The sequence below is a fragment of the Phalacrocorax carbo genome, chromosome 1 (genome assembly GCF_963921805.1).
Source record: "Phalacrocorax carbo chromosome 1, bPhaCar2.1, whole genome shotgun sequence".
NCBI lineage: Eukaryota > Metazoa > Chordata > Aves > Suliformes > Phalacrocoracidae > Phalacrocorax > Phalacrocorax carbo.
This window is the reverse complement of record NC_087513.1, coordinates 214,422,682-214,443,651: the sequence shown is the minus strand read 5'-3', so window position 1 is coordinate 214,443,651 and position 20,970 is coordinate 214,422,682. Positions and strand designations below refer to the sequence as shown.

Genomic DNA, 20,970 nt, shown 5'->3' with positions numbered 1-20,970 from the left:
CGGACTTTATGCAGGCGAAATCATGCAGGGTATGACCCCAAAGTCCCAATTCAGAGAGCAAGATAAAAGGATACAGAGGAGTGAGGCCACCCTACCAGATGAGGCCTAATCCCCGACTCATTGAGGATGACTTCCAGGGTTCTGTTGATCCATGAGTTCCTGTAAGGGTGTTTCTCTGGAGGGCGGTAGAGATCAAATATCACAAGTTTATTCTGACTGTCTGCGAGGCGCAAGAAATTACTTAGCTTGTAAATTGACTGATTCATTGCCTGGTTTTGATCTGCCCTTGACAGTGAGCCCATGCATGAAAATGGTTTGTCCTATAAATAAACAGATATAAAAAAGGAAATCAATCAGGTAGTCGCCTCTGAGACTCAGCTGCATACAAAGAACTCATATCTCTAAGAGGGAAAAAGTTTGAAATCAGCCCTCAGTAGGTGAGGATACTTTATTTTGCTTAGCTCTTCTACCTGAGAAACTAGCAAAATTAATCCAGGCTGTGTCAACACTGCTTCTGGGACCTAAACTGTGTAGTTCACAGCTAACTCTGCTGTGCTTCTCTGCCCCACCATGTTAGCTGTGACCGTTATACACAGCACCTTGCACAAGTAGCTGTTGTCTTCTTCCTCTAGAACACACGTTCTGCTGCAGCCATGCTAAAGAGCCACAACAACACCCACCAGCCAATTGTTATAGGTCTCCTAAGCCTAAAGGCTAACCAGACAAAGCAAGGAGACCTCAGCTGAAGGATTTTTACTAACTTCTTTGAGTTTTGGCTCAGCCAGTAGCTCCTCTCCAAACATTCATGCTATTAAGTAGCAGCCAGCTGGTGTCTCTTCTACACCTAGTTGATGACAGTCCTTTATGGTGCTTACCTTAAGGAACCATGTTCCAGCATTCAGCTCCTGCAGGGTATCCCAGGAGAATAACGCAGCATTTTGAGCAGTGTCATTGGGGTAGACCTCCTTGATGTTAGTTGTCCTCCTCAAGGTTCTGTCATGCATGAGGAAAGGAACGCCATCATAGCTGTTGGAGAGCAGGAGTTCAGGTCACCTGGGGTGCAGGTTCGTTCACAACATGAGCAGACTCATGCCAGGTCAGAAGAATTTTTGGGCCATCATGAATGCAGCAGTACAGCCTCCCTCAGTGCAGAGGCTGGGATAGGGATAGGTAGGAAGGCTGAGGCTCAAGACACCAGGTTATTTCCCACATAAATACTGCTGGGTGACCTTGGAGAAGTTGTGACTGTCTGTGCCTCAGTTTCCTCAGGGACAAAGTGGAGATGGTGGCTTTTATGCCTGCCAGCCACCCCAAAAATGGATACTAACTTATGACTGAAATCTCTTTTTGCTGACTCCAAAGTGTTTCAGTGGGTTTCAGAGGACTGAAGACTAAATGGACAGTGTTGGGAAGGCAAAACTGCCTCTTATACAAAGGTCTACATCAGTGGAGCACCTAAGCGTTAGTATTTTTCTCATTCAGTGCCTGGAAACTGCTCATCCTGCACAGCATGTTAGCAATTCATGGCAATGAGTCCCCCAAACAAAGGTAATTAAAGAACTAATAATTAGGATAATGCTTTCACAAGTCTGAACACAATTTTCTGTTGGTTTGTAGGCCTGATACAACCCTCACTGTGGCCTGGAAGTCAAACTACGGTAGGGACTTTACTTTATACTCAGCAAAGCTTTTAAAATATGCTGTAGAAATAATGATTTTTAAATCAATAACTACAGCTTACTGACTTGCCTGAGAACAACCATGCCCTACAGCCCTTATCATCACGCACCAGCTGAGGGACTCTGTCCCAGCCATCAGTAAAACCTAATGCCTGGAGCTGCACGTCTCCAAAGGCAACTCTTAGAAAAAGAAGTGTATATTCTGTGAGATGCAATGTTTTCCCCTTACCTAATGGTGACATCTGTTTCGAGACCATCCCCACCATGTTCAATTGTCTTCTGAAATGACATCTCAGTGTTTTCTGGTGCCAGCTGAAAAAAAAAAAAAGCATATGAGCAGGTAATTTTCAAACATACTCTGGAGGACTCTAGAAATACTTTCTGTCTCTTTGTAACACCTCTGGTTTGTATTAAGGGACTATCATTATCCTGTTAAAGTCTACTCTTTGTTTTCTTCTGCTTCAGCCACCAAACTCATCCTGTCCCTCAGGAACAGCTTTCTCCTTGTTAGCAAGTCCATGCAGTGATGCCTATGGCATGCAATTCCGAACAGAAATGTCTCCCCTTCCACCCTCCACAGGTTTCATGGAAAAACCCAGAAGATTATGAAGAAAGTAGCAAGACAGAGGATGAAGAAATGATGTAAAATAACTTCTCCAGACCTACCATTGGTGCTCCACGGTGTCCAATGAGGGCTGGCTTTGGTCCAAGTGTCCCCATCTCTCTGATGCAAGGAGAGTACATCCCCAGAGGTATCAAGAAAAGAAAGAGAAGGATAGCCAGGTATGGACCAACAATTATCACCTGAACAACTGAAAGAATTTGAAGGAGGAAGGCTAGAGTTAATTCATGTGGTAACATACGGGTTTGCCTTGCAGCTTGACTTTTAATACAGTCCTCCAGCTAAGTAGCTGTTGAGTTTCATCCCATCCCTTTTTCCATCCCTTCTTCCACTAATTTTCACTTTCTCTCCAAACAATGCAACCCAGGGCAACAAACTGGCCAAAACAAGGACATGGGCTGGCTAAGTCAGGACTGCAGGTTTTGTGTTTCAGTTACATCTCACTATGCCTTACAGCAAGGCATGGCCTTAATATCTTTTTCTTGAGAGGTGGTGCAATGAAATATCCCCATCTGTAGAAAAACAATCCTCAACAGAAGGATGCTCTTTTTTTTCTTAAATAAGAACAAGCAACGTTTTGAAGTTTCATTCACAGTGAAGAAGAGGAGGAACATTTCTCCTTCAACTATGTTACATCCCCTTCAAGCAGTCCCTGGTTCATTCAGATTGCTGTCAGCGTCATTCTGTGTGTGACCTACAGAACCCTACAGACTCTGACTGCATGGGCATTGCATCTCAGAAACTTGCCGACTAATTACCCACAATTTTCTCTGGTGTCTGTTGACACATTGCCCAAAAGCCCCAGTGAGCCTTCACCTCAGGGAACAAAACAGTTCCTCTGAGAACTGAGCACTATGCACCAACATCTCTTTTTTGAGCCACCACCTCTTTGCATGTGCTATCAGTGGCTCTGAACACACTTGGGCTTACACCAAGCTGATGTATTGAGCTGAGTCCATTAGGCATGGTGGACTGTAATGTCTAGGGTCCCAGTGTACTCCCTCCCAACCTCCCCAGTGGTAGTTTGATAAGAAAAAACCTGGGCAGGAAAAAAAATACCATTCACCAGCCCATCCTGTCTTTTAATTTTATTACGAATCAACATCTGCAGATGGGTGTCATGTAGATAATTTTGGCTATATGGAAAGACTAAGTCACAGAAAAACAGCCATTCCCAGAGCCAGGCTCTCCTGCTGTTGTTCCTGGCATCTGCCCTTGTTCTTTACACTACTTGGTCACAATGCTCAGAGGTAGACAGAACCTGCCATGGGATAACACCAGGAAACGATCAAAAAGCTCTTTCCCCTGTCTCAGCTGGCTTCTGAGATGCACTGTGAAGTGGATTGACTGGGCTGGATATCCCTTCTGAGACAGTGAGGCTGAGTATGGCAAGCAAAGGTCAGCCAAGAGAGCTGCTACTGGCTGCTGTCTCCTGCAAAGGGCTGACCAAATTTCCATGCACGACTCGGAAGGTGGGTACTTCTGCTAATCTTCATCTCAAGGCAGGTCACCGCCTTGGTAATAGGTCAAAACTGTGCAAGGGAGCATGCAAAGCAGTAACACACCTGGACGGCCACAGGACAATGCACAGCCCAAGCCCCGGCCCCCCTAGTTTCCCTGGGATACACAGAGACTAAAGGCTCCCCCCAGCTGGAGCACAGGTGTGGGAGGAAAGGGCTCCTGCTTGCCTGTGTTCCCACACTGATATATGCCTTTTGTCATATAGGAAGCAGAAAGCAGAGCTACTGTACCTTTCTTATCTGCTCTGATGGCATGAAGAGCCACAGGCCAGGATAGCAGGACCATGATGGCTATTGCCCCTATGTGGAGATAGGGAGCTGTGATCTGGCAAGGAGAGAAAAGGATTTTAGTCAAAGGATTCATCCTTTGTGTGGAAACATAGAAACAAACCCCAGCACGGCTACAGCCTTCCACCTGAATGGGCTCCTGCTGCACATACCAGCAGTTCAGCCTCTCTCCCTCACCTGTCTTGGACCCACCAAACACCTCTGGAGTCGGGGGAGAGAGATGTTCCCCCAGCCAGGCCAGATCCTCAGGCTGAGGAGTGCTTCTCACTGCATTATGCAGCTCTCCTTTCTCCTAAGTCAGCAGAAGGGGACAAGGCTGTCCTCTCCTCCTTGGACGGCAGGTCTTATCAGGAGAGGTTGAGGGAGCTGGGGGGGTTTAGCCTGGAGAAGAGGGGGCTGAGGGGAGCCCTTCTCGCTCTCTGCAGCTGCCTGAGAGGGGCTGGAGTGAGGGGGGGGCTGGTCTCTGCTCCCAAGTCACCAGTGACAGGGCGAGAGGGAACGGCCTCAAGCTGCGTCAGGGGAGGTTTAGGTTGGATGTGAGGGAAAATGCCTTCCCTGCCAGAGCGGTCAGGCCCTGGCACAGGCTGCCCAGAGAGGTGGGGGAGTCACCGTCCCTGGGGGTTTTCAGAAAAAACATGTAGACATGGCAGTTTAGGGTATGGTTTAGGAATCATGCTAGTGTTGGGTTGACGGTTGGACTTGATGGTCCTAGATGTCTTTTCCAACCTTAATGAATTCTATGATCTGTAAGGATGCAATCACCATCACTGCTTTGCCGTAATTCATGAGCTTCCTCCAGACAGCAGACACTTTGTTCCAATCTAACCCAATCCAAACCTGTCCAGATAATAGTCATCTCCACACCACACTGCAGCTAAGTCATTAAGCTGATGCCAACAAACCTGAGTAATAAAATGTGGTATTTACACCTACATGGAAGTCACTACTGTGGTGTAAGAGAAGTAGTTAATCTGGTACATGTCTGACCATGGACATTATTAGACTTGTATACACCCTACATCACCTAATTTCACATGTCATCAATATATTCCAGAAAAAAATTATGAATTTTCATTTATTTCAAAGCATTTAGTTCACTTGCATTAGGGCTAACTGTGGTTTTTGTCCTTTTTTTACTTTTAACGCAACATATAGATATTTTTCTTGATTTAATAACATAGAAAACCCCATATTCATTTAATGCTTATGCTATATTTGATAATGCCTATTGGTGGACAGATAAAGTAATTTGACTTTATTTCTTTGGTCCTAAAGATTAAACAAGAAGATCAGAAGCTAAGAATCACTTCTGTGCTTATCGTGAATTTATGAGCAGAGCCGAACACAAAGCAGAAATAGTTTGGCACTGAATGGATGGTCTTCACTCACATAATGTTGATATGACACACCTTTTATAAAACTAGGAAGTCTGTCAAAGAAACCAGTCCATCATTTTCTCATGCTCATCAGAGCCCTGTGGTTTCTGTTCCAGCTGGAACAAAGAGTTATTAGACACGTGCTAGGAAAAAATATCTATTCAGATGCAGGTCTTTCCTATTGCTTAGTCCATGCCTGAGTCTCTAAGCTGGAAGAGTTGAAGAAAGCAGCAGTCACTGAGAGATGTTACTGCCTGTCATACTGCCTGCCCCAGGCACTTGATACCAACATCTTTCGATTAGAAGCAGGATTCAGTTACGTAAACAGAGGTGCCATCTGAGATGTCCAGGATATTTGAGATAGTTTTGCAGGGCTAATGGACATGACACAGAATCTACAAGAGATTCATGTTCTTCGGGAACACCAGTGGGAGGCTCTGTGAAGCATCTCAAAGAGCACGAACACCTAAAATAAACAGCACCTGGGGGGAACACAAAGGCTGTTTTGTCTCCTCCTCGTCCACCTCCCCTGGACTCTGTAAGGGGGGAGAAGAAGCCAATGATTTCTCATTACCTTTGCCAGTGCATAGCCCAACGGTTTCCTAACTTTGTAGAGCAGGAATGTGCAATTGACCACACCCTACAAACACCTCATATCAAAGAGACTTCCATAACTCTGGAGCTACCAGCTCATTCCTCTTCCCACCCATGTGCATTGCTCTCCCAATATTCACAAGCAGGAGGCCACATGGGGGAGAGGTGATATGCCCAAATAACACCTGCAAGGCAGCTATGTAGTCAAAGGCTTACATATTTCCTCCTTCCCAGTACATGTGGGGACCTGGATGCTCAGACACTAAACATCGCTGGGCAGCTCTAGCTTCCATCTTCAGATCTGTTGAGAGTTGAGGAGGCCAGTGGAACATGCACTCTGACCTCCTGCGTAGAATCATAGAATCATTTAGGTTGGAAAAGACATTTCAAATCATCATGTCCAACCGTGAGCTTAAACACTGCCAAGTCCACCACTAAACCATGTCCCCAAGTGCCACATCTACATGCCTTTGAACCCCCCCAGGGACGGTGACTCCCCCACCTCTCTGGGCAGCCTGTGCCAGGGCCTGACCGCTCTGGCAGGGAAGGCATTTTCCCTCACATCCAACCTAAACCTCCCCTGACGCAGCCTGAGGCCGTTCCCTCTCGTCCTGTCACTGGTGACTTGGGAGCAGAGACCAGCCCCCCCCTCACTCCAGCCCCTCTCAGGCAGCTGCAGAGAGCGAGAAGGGCTCCCCTCAGCCCCCTCTTCTCCAGGCTAAACCCCCCCAGCTCCCCCAGCCGCCCCCCAGCACACTTGTGCTCCAGACCCTGCCCCAGCCCCGCTGCCCTTCTCTAGACATGCTCCAGCACCCCAATGTCCTTCTCGTCCTGAGGGGCCCAAAACTGAGCACAGTATCCCACAGGTTGTCCCACCTGACACCAGCGTTACCCACCTGCTCCCCAAAAACTCAGCACTGCCCTGCCCTCAGGAGGTGAAGCTCTGTTGAGTCACAGAAGACTGAAATTGTGTTAATGCTAAAGCTGCTGAACTGGCAGAATCATAGAATCGTTAAGGTTGGAAAAGACCCTTAGGATCATCAAGTCCAACCGCTAACCCATCACTGCCAAGTCCACCACTAAACCGTATCCTCAAGCACCACGTCTACCCTTCTTTTAAATACCTCCAGGGATGGAGACTCAACCACCTCCCTGAGCAGCCTGTGCCAGTGCCTGACAACTGTTTTGGTGAAGAAGTTTTTCCTAATGTCCAACCTAAACTTCCCCTGGCACAGCTTGAGGCTATTTCTTCTCATCCTGTTGCTTGTTACTAGGAAGAAGAGACCGACCCCCGCCTCGCTACAACCTCTTTTCAGGCAGCTGCAGAGAGTGAGAAGGGCTCCCCTCAGCCTCCTCTTCTCCAGGCTAAACCCCCCCAGCTCCCTCAGCCATTCCTCATATAAGACTTGTTCTCCAGACCCTTCACCAACTTCATTGCCCTTCTTCGGACATGCTTCAGCACCTCAATGTCCTCCTTGCTCCAGCAACCCTGCCAAGCAAAGGGGTTTGATTTACTTGCCCTGGGCACATGGAAATTAACAGTACACCTACAACATTATTTCCAGAAAAAAAAAATAGGAAAAAAAAGAAAAAGTATGTGATTTCCCAAACTGAGACGTGTTACATCAGATAGCTTGAAACTCAACCTCAGGTCTCGGCTTACTTTCTCCCAACAGGAAATGTTAAGTTATAAGTGAAAACCACATACCCTGCCAGGAAAAAAACGTGTGAAAAACACCATATGGAATATTTTATACCAATTACCACAGAATACTTCTATAAACAAGTTGTTCTATCAAACAGACCTCCCAGCCCCTCTTACCTGGAATGACAGGCGGACAGTTTTCCATTGATCTCCCCAGAGTACTGATAATATGAAGAGGGCGGTGATAGAGAAGCCCAGGACAAGAAAAGTCCCAATCTGGGGAGGTAAAGATATAAATCAGCTTCAGCATTTCTGCACAGGGTGTGCCATCCATTTGACTCACAGGCTTATTTAGGCACCTTGGACTTGAAAAGTTTGGGATGCATGAGCTTGACTATGCCGGTTCAGAGACAGAGAGATGCAACAGGACTGAAACCAGACCAACAGTGTTATTGACTGGGTTTTCTGTATGGCAAGACTGATCTTAAGAGTTGGGTAGCCAACTAAGTGAGCCCTCAAGGCTCCCTCTATAATCACTGGAGAAAGAGGAATTTCCAGAAGTGATCCATTTCCACTTGCTTTAAGATGGGAGATGCCTCTCTCTCTGGAGGCATTTAGGCTCTCTCCGGAGCCTAGATTATCAACTCACATTAAATCCTTAACCTGCAGATGGTTACACTGGGAAGTGATTAATGCCACCCAAAAGAGACAGCAACACAGCTTCCTTATTCTATGTGCTGCTTTGCAACAGGCTTCAGCAACATCAAACACTCCCATAATTAAGAATGAGAGTTTGCTCTTTAACCAAAGAAGTGACGAGGTAGCTCATTCTGTTCTTTGCCTTCTGGCACAGTTTGGTACAAGCACGGTTGTGATGGCAGGCTCTCCTTGGTACATCATCTATCTGCTGAGAACTAAGTGCAAACAGAAGTTGGACCGAGGCCCTGCCCATTCTTCAGGGGGATCCTACAGATCAACACCTTAATAATCCAGTCCCCGTCTCTTCGACCCAAGGATGCAGTCTGAATTTTTTTCTACAGATTGTTCTACATGTTTCTTCTGAAAGAAGTACATGGTTCTTCTGGAAGCCAACTTTCAATAGCAAAGATGACTGTCTTTTCCAACCTACATGACTCTATGATTCTATTCTATTACTTGAATGACAAAACGCAGGATCAAGTATCTGCATATTCAGCTCTTCCCTTCCACTGCAAGATTTGCAATCACATTATGTTCTCCCCTAAACTGCATGGCTAGAGGCTCATTTCTGAAATTCTTTTTATAACCTTAAGAATTTGCTAAGGACGGTGACTCTAATGCATCATTGTGCAGCAACAGCTCTCTGAGGATTTGTTTCTGCACCTTCAAAACTTCAATTGGCATTTCCCAAACCACCCAAAGACCAAAAGGTGTAAGGTACCAAGATGCCTTGGAAAAGCCAGATTTCTCTTCTGCAGATATAGCAGCCCTTTTTTTTCAGGGCTGCTGGAGCCTGCTACAGAAAATTACACCGTGCTTCTCACGGAAACTTTGCTTTTGTCCTCATGTTACCACATGTAGATGTGTCAAATATAGACATCTTCACCTGAATGAGTCACCGCAAGCTCCTTTTGGAGTCAGTGGGGGAAAAAGGTACTTTAGGTGTGATTCATCTTATCTTAATTTAGATGTCTATGACCAGCTGGATTAATTGCATCCTCAGAGGATTCATTTCACTCACCTGACTGAAAGGGAGTTCAGGTGATCAGCTTAGACGGAGATATCATTCATATGGGTACCTAAAGTCTCCTAAGTTTAACCTCTTCCCTCTCTTCCTTGAGAGGGAATCATGTCTTGCATGATCTAAGACATTTTTCATGCAGAGAAACACCCCAGGCTCAATTGGTTTAAAGCATAGATTAGAGTTACCAGAAAGCCCTGACTCTGCCCACCTTGTGACTCCAGTGTAGGTACAGCTGCTGACCTTCTGCAAGCAAACACATCGCTAGGACCTAGGAAATCAAGAAGAGATTGTTTGCATCCTGGTAGAAGATGGTGAAGCGTGTTCAGTGAGGTACTTCTGGAATTGTTTTTGCATTGGAAATCACTTTACACTAGGTTTTCCTTGACAATGTCTAGGCTGTTAGCAGGTCGGGTGTACGGAGAGAAGTGTTTATTGCTACAGTAAAAATGCTTCTGAAATAGCCAAGCATGTATCAAGGCTGCCCCGCAGGATCAAAGGCCTTTCACAGGTAACAAATAATTGGGCACTTTGGAGTACACACTTTTAATGACCTTTCTTTGTGAGTACAAATTCTGAAAGAGAAATGATGGCCAGGACGAACTGCTAGGGTATGAACCAATGCAGCAGTAACCTTGCCTATTTTCTGTGCATTTGTTGTGATAAGACACATATCAACCACGGGAGAGAGGTCAGGGACTGAAAAATGCCTCCATAGCACCACAGAAATACAGAGCAGACAGCAAAGGAGCCAATGCTTCCACAGGAATCACAGGAAGTGCAAGAAACAGGCACATCTCAGAAGAGGGAAAACTGCCTTGGAGATTAAAAGACTCTAGTTTTTGGTGGCTGGCACGTTCCTTCCCTCTGATGGCAAGTTGGGGCGCTTGGGGAGGGTTCCTGTGAGGCATGGTGCAAACCCCAGCCAGGGCAGGGGACAACCTGAGAAGCCCTGAACACCAAGAAGCAAAGGATGGGGAAAGCCAGTCCACTGCTCTGATAGAGAGTTTCTTCAAGTTGCCCCGGACCTAAACAACCAACTAACTTAGTAGATGAATTTCACCAGAAGCACCTTGCTGCTGCGAAAACGCACAGGTCTGTACCCAGGAATCTGAGTACCTGGGGCAAGCTTCCCTACCACTGGAAGGGACAGTCTGAGGACCAGTATCACCAGATCTCATGGTTCAAAGAAAAGTATCTGTTACTAGAAAGATAATTTATGATCCCAGTCCCTCCAGACTGTAACACAGTGGGATTGTGTGAAAGCAGGACGTACAGATTTAAGGGGAAGGGTCTCTGCTCTTCCAACGCACAACTACAAAGGAATTTAAACTGTTTCTCATCCAGCTACAAACACACTGTATTTCCAGGATCATGCTGATCTGAAGCGAGACGTAAGCTCAGCAGAGAATACAGATCAGCTTTTAAGTGCTTCTTTACATGTTAGCCTCCTTTAATCGAATCCTACACCCAGTACATGATGAGTAATCATGGGAGCAGTTCAGAGAACATTTAATTACTACTGAAGATCTTAAACCAGACCCATTTAAATAAGCCATTTCAGAAAAAGGAAGAAAAAAAAGACACTTTCAAAATTGCCCCTTTTCTGTAAGCAATGTTACAAAGACCTGGTCCTTGCCTAAGGTACAGCCAAACACTTATTTCACAGGCCGTGCTCAGCAGGACTCTGCCCTGCTACTGCGGTATAACTTTTGTATGAACGATGCACCACACCTGGGAACGCCATCAGAGGGTGAGCTCGTTTTTATGGGTGGAAACAACATCTCTGTATCAGCTTACAAGAAGAACAGTCACTAGGTTTCATCCTCAGAGGGTGAAGAAGGCACTCTTACTGTTGCACCACTGGTCACTGTAGGAGAAAACATCTTGATGGACCAGTGAGTGATGTGATGTGGACAAGGTTTATCCTCTGGCACAGTCAGCTTGAGTTTTCTTTGCCTTCCATGTAGCCCTGAAGCTTAACATCTCAAACTGCAATAACCTAGCTTCATCCCATTCCTCAAAAGCTGCTTCAAGACCTGTCCAATACGCTCTTCATGGAGAGCAGCTGCCTTTAGCAGTGTCCCACAGCCTTGCACCTAGAGCAGGTCTTCCTCAGGCAAAGGGACAACCAGCACCAGCAGGTGTGGCTCTTCCAAACTGCTTCCATACATATCCTGAGCTTGTCTAATACAGGCACACAGACCTGTGGGTTTAGGTGACTGATACGTATCTGACTATTACTGCTGAGGCTAGAGCCAAGATCCCTCTTGCCAGCCCTATCATCTCCTTGAATCTTACAGCCTCCAACCCTTACATCCTTCTCTTCTTTAGTATAAGGTGTGGAAGAGTCTCCCCTCCACCATCTACCTGCAAGGTTGCAATTAAGGGAAGCTTTCCAGTGGCAAGAGAGATGGATTCGCTGCAAGGGGGATTGCACCTCTGTCTCCCTCTTTTTGAGTGGACTCAGAAAGAGCACTGACTGTGAGGTTATGCTGCAAAAGGATGGACAATACACCCTTAATCCCCCTCTGCTTCAGCACGGGAATGACTTTGTGCTGATTTCAATACTGCTGGTGAGGCTTAGGCAGGCTCTGAACCTACCACAAGGATGAGGAGGCAGGCACTTAGACACTCAGCTCAGCTAAAGTATCTGCACCCTGAGATGTTCACAGCAGCAGAATTCAGGTCCCTACATTCACTTTCTGGCAAAAAAGCAGCAACTCAGAACTTCTCCTTGTCCCTTAGGGATGGAGGTTTCAGATCTCTTTTTGAACTTCAATGCCCATGTACTGTTTTCAGTTGCCTCTTAGCCCACAAATCAGAGGCCACAACACATCTGAACCTCTACACTGTACAGTCATGAGTCACCTCCTCAAAACCCTTGGAACAAACATGGCTGAACTGCACAGAGGAAAATATTATGTTGGTGTTTAAAGCCTGAACAAGAAAGGATTTTTCTTCTCCACTGAGCATGAACTGTTCTGCAATTAGACCCCCTCAGCTTAACCTTTTAGCTCTAATGGGGATGAGAAAATTGTCTTGCAGAGTGATAATAATTGAATTAATTGAAACGGATTGTCTGAAAAAATACAATGATGCATGCAGATGGAGAGTGTCTTTGTGCAGACAGCAAGTGCTTTGCTGTGCAGCGTTTTGTTCAGCTGGTTGTGGCCGGTGGGCAGAAGAGTATTTGCTTCAGTGATTCACAATAAGGTCATGGAAGCAACCTTGCAGGCTCCACTTGAGTGCCATCATTAAGGAAGAGGGTATGGACCAGCCACTGGTTGCTATAAAATCTCTCTACTCCAACAAGGGCATCAGTGTGCTCAGTTTTCTGATGCGATGGACTGCTGATGCAAAACATCACAAGGAAACATTGCCAGTGTGAAGGTCTCCAGTCCTTCCTGCAACACGTGCGGGGATAGTCTCTATCCAACACTGTTCAACCAGAACATGGGATGTAATGCATTGTGGGGGCAACCTATTTGGCCATCAGTTGTCTGGAATGTATTAGAGTGATCCAGCTATCGTATAGTACCCACAGCGATAGGTTTCTTTAGCTGTGAAAGGGCTGAGTTGCACTTCTTAGCCTGTGAGGCAACTGTTAGTGTTTTGCTGGGTGGTTCATCAAAGGCTACAGTGAAAGGCCAGACACTGTGATGGGGAAGCTCTGCAAACAGCGATGGAGGGGTGATTCATGGAAGAGTCCTCCTCTGAAAGGAGCCCTGCTGGGATGAGCATGGCCAAGCCACTGTTGTCATCACAAGACCCTGCATGCAGGCATGCGACTGTCGTATGATCCTGCGTGCTTTGAGATAGTGGGAGAAGGAATGGTGGTGCTGATTACTTTCCTTGCTCCCCTTTCCTTCAAAACCTACTCCTATTTAGGTGACAGCTCTGATGGTGCAGGGCCTTATGCCTCCCAGAGCCCACCACTCAATGTAGATGCATGCAGCAATCTTGCCGAATGAGACACGATGACATGGCGATGCAATCAAGCTTAGAAATACCCAATAGCTTTGGGTGGGTTGCCTAACAGCTTCCTGAAAGCAAGGAACAAATGGACCCTCACTGCAAGGGCTGTCCCCAGGGTAGAGGCATCTCTGAAGTGCTCCTCTTGCAGGACTTGTCTGATAGTATCCAAACTCCTCGTACGCTTTCAGATTTATCTGTGTTTCGCCCTCCTGAGGCAGACAAGTGTTGTTAGCCTCATTAGATAGAATTAGAAAGCTGAGAGGAGGACGATGTGCCTGCGCTACCAAGAATGGGACCAAGACTGAACGGAACCATGTAGGACACCAATTTCACCCTGTACTTTCCGTCTACCTTTCTGGCTTCATTTCGCCCACCACCTGCCCTGATAGCTTGCAGCCATCACAGCTGTGCGGCCAAAGACATGCAACTCCTCTAAGAAAGTCAACTGGTTGGACACTGGCTGATGTTTGGATCCGGACAGGGCATGATGGAGCTGACACACCAGCTCCAGGGGTCTTCAGGCTCCTCGAGCCCAGGAAATCATTTAAAGTCCATTTCTAGCATGTGCTATGATGGATTAGGCTGATCCTGAGGTTGACTCTAGATCCACAGCCTGCTGAGGTACAATCTCAGAGGTATCCATGTCACCTGGGTATTTCTGGCAAAGCTCTGAGTTGCCCAAAGTAGCACTGTAACTGCCAAACCACCCACACTGTCCCACGGTCACTGGGAAAGCCAGGTAGACTTCCCTAAATAATAGACGTTGAGCCCTAGAGCAACCAGGGTGTCACAAAATCCTTATAATTAAATATTGTTATTTGTCCTACTCAGACCTCAGTTAGTCCCCAGCATTTATGATGCTATTGATCCCTGTGGGCATGGCCAAGCAGCTGTGCTATTTATCACTTTGGTATATTATTGCTCGTACTAGAATAAAATCACTATTTATTTGTACTTCAGCAGGGACAAAGGACCCCAGAAACCTATTGTGTTAGGCACTGCATGAACAAAGCAAACAGAGATTCCCTGCCATGAGCAATTTACAGCCTGACTAATTGATGACACATCAGGGAATGGATAAGAACAGCAGGAATTGATGATAAAAGCTGGTTGTCTTGGTCACAGAGGTGAGTCAAAGCCATAACCTTATCCTCAGCACCTGGCATTTAAAAATGAAAGTTGGAGCAGGCATGAGACTGAACGTGGACTTCAGTCCCTGGAGTTAAAGTGATTTCTTAGCCTATAGTTCTGGATGCAGAGGGTGGAAACACAGACGCAGAGCTGTCTTTATTTGGGGGGTCCCTATGAGAGAAAAGACAAAGGAAAAGGATGACTGGGTAGAAATTTTAGGAAACACTTGCTTTTGGTGTGTTTCCAGTAACCAAAGCAGACAGCAGATTAGAAGTTTAAAGAAAAGTTCACAGGATTTGGAAAAGTGAAGATTTCAGGAACATTGCCTCTTTGGGCAATAACTTCAGGAGCATTTTGTGACCATGTCTGCAGACTCTACCCGGAGAAAAACCCTCCAGCAAAGCAGACAGAGTCAAGGCAGCGTCAATGGTAATATTCCCTTTCTTCTAATGAGAATTTTTATTCAGGATTAGAGGAATAACTCAGCCTTGATGACACATCTCCATTGTTACAGGACTCAGAGCCCCATACTGCCCTCCTGTTAAAGCTTAGGTTCCCCTAAATCTAAATCTAGCCACTCTTGGCTTGGCTTTCCTTGGGTTCAAGGAGAGAACGGACTCATTTACTGAACAGAAATCATCGAGAGAAATCACAGAAACTCCATCTGGCTCAGAGACACCCAAGCTGAAACTGATCATCTGCAGGTGGACATGGGGAGAAAGTACCATAAACACTCATTGTGTTCCCAGTCTTCCCCAGGTACCCACTGTCTAAGGATCACAGTTGAGGGATAGGCTGATCTTCGGTCTGAATCATTAAAGCCATCTCTATGTTTACTTTTTAGGACTATAAATCATGGTCAGCTTACAAGAAGCATTACTTACCAATAACAGCGTGATGTACATGAACAAGATTGCAGCCACAATCAGGAGAACAAGAGACCAGAGAAACCAGAAGCCCAGGTTCCCATAGTTATACCTAAAAAGCAATAAAATATTATGATGGTGTTTGTGTTTAGCACATGGACTGGAGGGGAACAACAGCCCTGTTCCTTGAAATTTTGAAACTTTCAAAGCAATAAAACAAAGAGGGAGGGAGGAATAACCTACCCTGTAACATGCAGAAGTGCTTAAGAGCGTCCTTCCCCAAATTCATGATGGCTTTAGCCACCAGACTAACACCCCAATGGGCTGGGGTGGTAAAATACAGGACCAAATTAATGGCCTTGCTGCAGAGAGCTCCTAGTCTGACTGTAAGACACAGCACCTTGCTGCAGACAAGGCAGCCTGGGGAAACAGTAAGATGACATGATTCAGGCCAACAGCCCACTGCATCTGCCTGTGGTTGTATAGGGCACCACAGCGAAAAGGGGATTTGAGTCAGGCCTTGAAGGAGAAGACGCCAGAAAGCTGGAGGAGCTGCAGAGGGATTGCCCAAGGAGAGGAGAGGGAAGCTTTACTTTTTACTCAAAGGCTCATTAAGGATGAATAATATTATTACACCTTTTTTCCCCATAATATCTGGGCTGTTTTAATTTAATTGTAGGGGCCACATTTGCATAACAGTTACCTACGTACTGCAGAAGGAAAGGATTTGCATAAATCCCTGCCAGTTATTTCTTACTTTCAAGCCTGGGAACATGCAATTCTCTTTGCAGTGAGATAGCTGGTGCAATGCCTCTGATGCCATTCCCTACATTTCTTCAGAGGGAATGGGGCGGGTAAAAAGACTCAGAGAAGGAAGGGGAAGAGCTATTTAGCCCCCTTCACTCACAATTTTTGTGATGGTGATTGTCTGCTTTCTCCCAAATTCACACTTACACCTAAAAACTGTAGCCAAGCAAAGTGCAGAGCCTCAGCACCTCTGAAGTCACTGAACATTCAATTTGGATGCTGTAACCAAGAGTTTAAGGAGTCAAACCTTTGGCTCATGGCTAAACTTCCCTGCTGCAGCCCAGCTGCTGGGGAGGGTGCTCATCTCTTCCCAGCCACCCTGGGGACCTGCCTGAGGAGCGGAAGAGGAGAAAAAGATGGTACTTACCAGTCAAAGTTATTGTAGTCATTTTTCGCTTCACCCCACATGTACAGGAAGACCAGAGAAAAGCAGAAAGCTCCAACAAGCAATGGGAAAAACACACATTCCCACTGGAGAGGGAAAGGAAGGACAAGTGGTCAGAGCCTTATCTCCCCCAGAGCAATCAGAGCAAACGGCAGATACTTTTAGGCTGCCCATAAAACACATGGCTTGGTGCTGGACATCCAGAAGTAGAGATGGAGATGATTTGCTCCCCCTGTCCTCTGTGACCGGGGGGGGTGGTGGCCCCAAAAGCATACTCTGCAGTATTTATTTTCAGAGAAAATAGATCTCAAGACATCACAAATGAACAGGATTTTAACCACCTCTCATGAGAGGGAATTGAACTCTCCAGCAGCCTGCTTTACAATTTTCACTGCATGCCTAGCCCAGATTTTCCTTCTTTAATTTGTTCCTATGGCTTTCAGACATTTCACTGGCCTGGAGGGTTTGGTGCAAGGTCCTTTCCTGCCACCACACTTTTGTCAGCTGCGTGGTGGCCCAGGCAAATTGAGCCTGGCATGGAAACACAGCAATACATCCATCGCCTAGAGCTGAAATCTAACAACCCAACAGATCTCAGTGGGCTCCAAATGATGTTGGGCAGGGATGCCTTTGGTCCATGACATCAACCACTTGTCAGCTTGGACCAACCTAACCCTACACAGAAATCAACACCTGTGCAGATTGTGAGCTAATTTACCGTCTTGCAGCAGCATTTCCCAGGCTCGGTCTTTCTGCGCTGGTACCGCTTCCACCGGCAGCTGTAGAAACCAGCCAGGCAGGAGATGAAGGGCTGATGCTCATACCTCTGTAGCAAGCGCCGACGTACCACTTTCAGCTTCCCAAACTTGTTCCTTTTGAGGCTGGTGGAACTGGCCTCCATCTGAGTGGCTTTATCTCATCTTCCTCCTGAAATAAGACCACAGGTTTTATGGGGAGACTGTAGCCCTCCTTTGCTTTTGGGTAAGTTTCCATATCAGAAAAAAGAGGGGAAGTTTTCTCAAGAAACAGCTGAGACCAGCAGGAAAGGGTGCTGAGGACACCCCACCTAATTTTATATACCTAAGCAAGATGTTTAACAGGAAAGCATGGTCATTCCAAGTCCCCTCTGCAGTCAGTGGAGCTCCTGGTTCTAACTTGTGCTCTGAATCACCTCTGAGGGAACCTCTGCCTCCTTTTGACTATACAGGAAGGTCTGGGAAATGAAATCACTAACTTAAGCACTCTGTGCAGATTCTCAAATTACATCAGATGAACCTGAGCCTAGGCTTAGCCATGGGAATTAATTCAACATCACTGTGGCCTGTCTGCAACCTACTACCAATTTAACTAGCTCTTGTAGGAAAGGGACTAAAACTCTCCAGACACACAGGTCTCTTGCCCTGGCAAAACTGCAGCACTGCAGAGACTGATCCCTTAAGAAGAAATTATTTCCTGTTTGAAATAGCTTTACCTGGCACAGTTTTTCAAGGGTAGCAAGAGTAGCTGTAAAGATGCACACATGGGAGACCTGTTCCTAATCAAGATTTTAAACAAAGAACTTGGTGGTAAATTGCAACCAATGTAGTTAACAGCGAAGCAAACAGCAGAGGTGTTTGTGCCAGCAAAGAGCAGTTCACCCAGCAGGGCGCTACCAAGACCACAAGGAAAGATTTAGAAAAAAAATAATCTTGCATTGGTATACAAAGAAGCATCATTATCCAGCACTTCTTCAGAGTACAGAGAGAGACAGAGATGTTTCACTGTTGCATTAAAAAGTGCCATGTCCAAATCCAGGGATGTCTGCTGCAGGTTCCCAGCATAGAACTCAAACTTCCCAGATTTATCTGATGCAATAACAGTTATTTAAGAACAAGAGCGAATAATTTGCTGCACTATACATGTGGATGAAATGCACACATAAATTGTTTGCACATAAGTCAAAGCCCAGTGTTCCTTTGCAGAAATCAGTGGATAAATCCTTGCAAATTGATACTTCAAAAATACTGATCAATTTTCAAAAGGCACAAATAAAACAGAGACCCAAGACAGAAGTTAAAACTGATGCATCCCTGGTACCCTTTCCAAACGCCTCAGTCTGTTGGCAGCTGGGGTGCAAGGAGAGAGGATAGAAATGAAACAGAAGAGTGTTCAGTTTGGACTACTACTAACTGAGCAGTGCCCAAGTTTGCCATGCCCTGAATGTTTTCTTCAGACAGACGTGTCCTCCCACCCAGGACAGTCACAAAGAATCACATACTCTTGGATGTGGTGGGGTCAAGCCATCCCTAGAAGCTCAGCAGTATTGGAGCTGGGCACCAGTAGGTCACCCCATAGTAAAAAATTGATGCCAATCTCATGTAGCAAGATGGTGATCCCGCTCTTGAATTACGCAGAGCACAGACTGGGGGGGTGGGTGCTATGCCACAAGCGAGCGGTGCAGACGACAGATGATCCTGCTGCCTTCATCAGCCATCCCCAAGGACGGCTGGCATACACCCAGCAACTACCAAGTTACCCCAGCCACACCTTTTGAATATATTTGCATCTTCGGAGCTCTTACCAGAAGGGTGTCCTGTGCCATGGGGTTGCAGTATTTGTTACCTCCTCCAAGGATCCCTAAACCATGATTTTCCCTATCACTGAACCACAGCATCAGTTCTTCCCCAGCCCTTCTCCTTCAGCAATAGGAATTCAGGACCCCAAAATCAGCAGTTTTGCTGTAGGGGTCATGAGGTTTGTTATTCGCATTCCTGGTGTGGGTACGAGGCTCACACATCAGTATTTACCTATGAGCACATAGATTTGACAGGAAAACAGAGATAGCAGAGACGTCAAAACACTGTTCACTCCACCTGGCTGGCTACAGCAGCATGTCAGGTGTTAGTCTATCCCCTCATGAAAACTGGCAGCAATGAAGAACCCACCAGCTCCCAAGACAGGCTAATCCAGTCCAAACTAGCTTTAACATTAAAAGGTGGTTTGGGGGTTTATTACCCAAAGTCGAGTCTCCTGTGGCACAGTTTAAGCCCACTGCTTCATGCCCTGTTCATGGATATAATGAACAGTCTAAATTTGTCCTCTGTTACATATTTCACAACTGTTTGGATGTTTTCCCCCAAGCCCTCCCTAGACTGAGCAACCCCCACTTGTCTAGTCTTTCCTTGTAGTTCATGTTTTCTCTGCCTCAGAGCACCCTTGTGTGGATTCTCCTTGTGTTTCCCATGTTTTCTGGGACATGGCAGCCATAACAGGACATGGTGAACAACCCACAGCCCCTCCAGGTCAGGCTTGTGCACCCATAGCACAGGCTACTCAACACTGGCAGCATCCAGTTTCTCTCATGTATCAAACACCTCATCTGGCCTTGATCATCTGAATGTTTAAATAATTCACCCTGAACTCACCCCCAGTGGCAAGGGAAAGGTGTTTTCAGCTTTATGCACCAGAGCACTTAACATCTCTGTAATTAAGAATTTAACAAACTCCTGCCTTAGTCCTTCCCACGTAAGTGATCTCTCCAAGCCCAGGGGTTGTTGGGGAAGGAACCCTTAATCACAGGGGAGGCTGGGGAGGGTGGAAGAGAGGAACACAGCCTCTTTTCCACAACCAACTCCATCAATCCCTAGACCTTCAAAAAACATCAGGCTGGCCAAAGAAGAAAAACACATTTGTGTCTCGCATCCCCTCAATCCCCATTGACCCTATGGTCCAAGATGTTTAGCAGTACCACTATAGCAATAACCCCTTTTGGTACCAAGAGATTCAAAGAGCTGAGCCCAGGCACCACAGAGAAGGTCCTAAGGGCATGGTGGCACCCAGTCCTTGCCAAATTTTGGGGAGCAGCACTTACAAGACTTAAGTTGAGACATCTGAGTTTGCAAATTCTGCACCCAGGAAAAAATTCTTTGGTGCTATTTATAAGAAGGAGCCCAGCGCTCTCTCCCATCCTTTGCCAGCGTATTGGCTTTCCATGGCAAGGTTTTGGTAGCAGAGGGGCTACAGGGGCAGCTTCTGTGAGAAGGTGCTAGAAGCTTCCCCCATGTCCAGTAGACCCAATGCCAGCTGACCAAATCCAAGCCCATCAGCGATGGTGGTAGCGCCTCTGGGATAGTATAGTTAAGGTGTGTGGCGGGGGGGGAAACACTGTGCAACTGCAGCTGGAGAGAGGGGAGAACATACGTGAGAGGAACAACCCAGCAGACACCAAGGTCAGTGAAGAAGAAGAAGAATAAGGAGGAGGAGGAGATGCTCCAGGCGCCAGAGCAGAGATTGCCCTGCAGCCTGTGATGAAGACCATGGTGAGGCAGGCTGTCCCCCTGCAGCCAATGGAGGTTAACAGGGAAGCAGATATCCACCTGC

At 46.4% G+C, this 20,970-nt stretch overlaps 1 protein-coding gene across 1 annotated transcript in view; it reads right to left on the bottom strand.

Moving 5' to 3' along the window:
- Window positions 1-20,970, bottom strand: part of GDPD4 (glycerophosphodiester phosphodiesterase domain containing 4) — a 37,726-nt gene that overhangs the window by 6,765 nt on the left and 9,991 nt on the right. The window contains exons 2-11 of the mRNA XM_064440640.1: window positions 17,330-17,538; window positions 16,594-16,697; window positions 15,438-15,531; window positions 9,656-9,715; window positions 7,902-8,000; window positions 4,053-4,146; window positions 2,346-2,491; window positions 1,909-1,991; window positions 876-1,026; window positions 96-320 (exon numbers count right to left, since the gene is read on the bottom strand). Coding sequence (XP_064296710.1) covers window positions 96-320; window positions 876-1,026; window positions 1,909-1,991; window positions 2,346-2,491; window positions 4,053-4,146; window positions 7,902-8,000; window positions 9,656-9,715; window positions 15,438-15,531; window positions 16,594-16,697; window positions 17,330-17,512 — 1,239 coding nt within the window. The 5' untranslated portion in view covers window positions 17,513-17,538. The remainder of the gene's footprint in view (window positions 1-95; window positions 321-875; window positions 1,027-1,908; window positions 1,992-2,345; window positions 2,492-4,052; window positions 4,147-7,901; window positions 8,001-9,655; window positions 9,716-15,437; window positions 15,532-16,593; window positions 16,698-17,329; window positions 17,539-20,970) is intronic.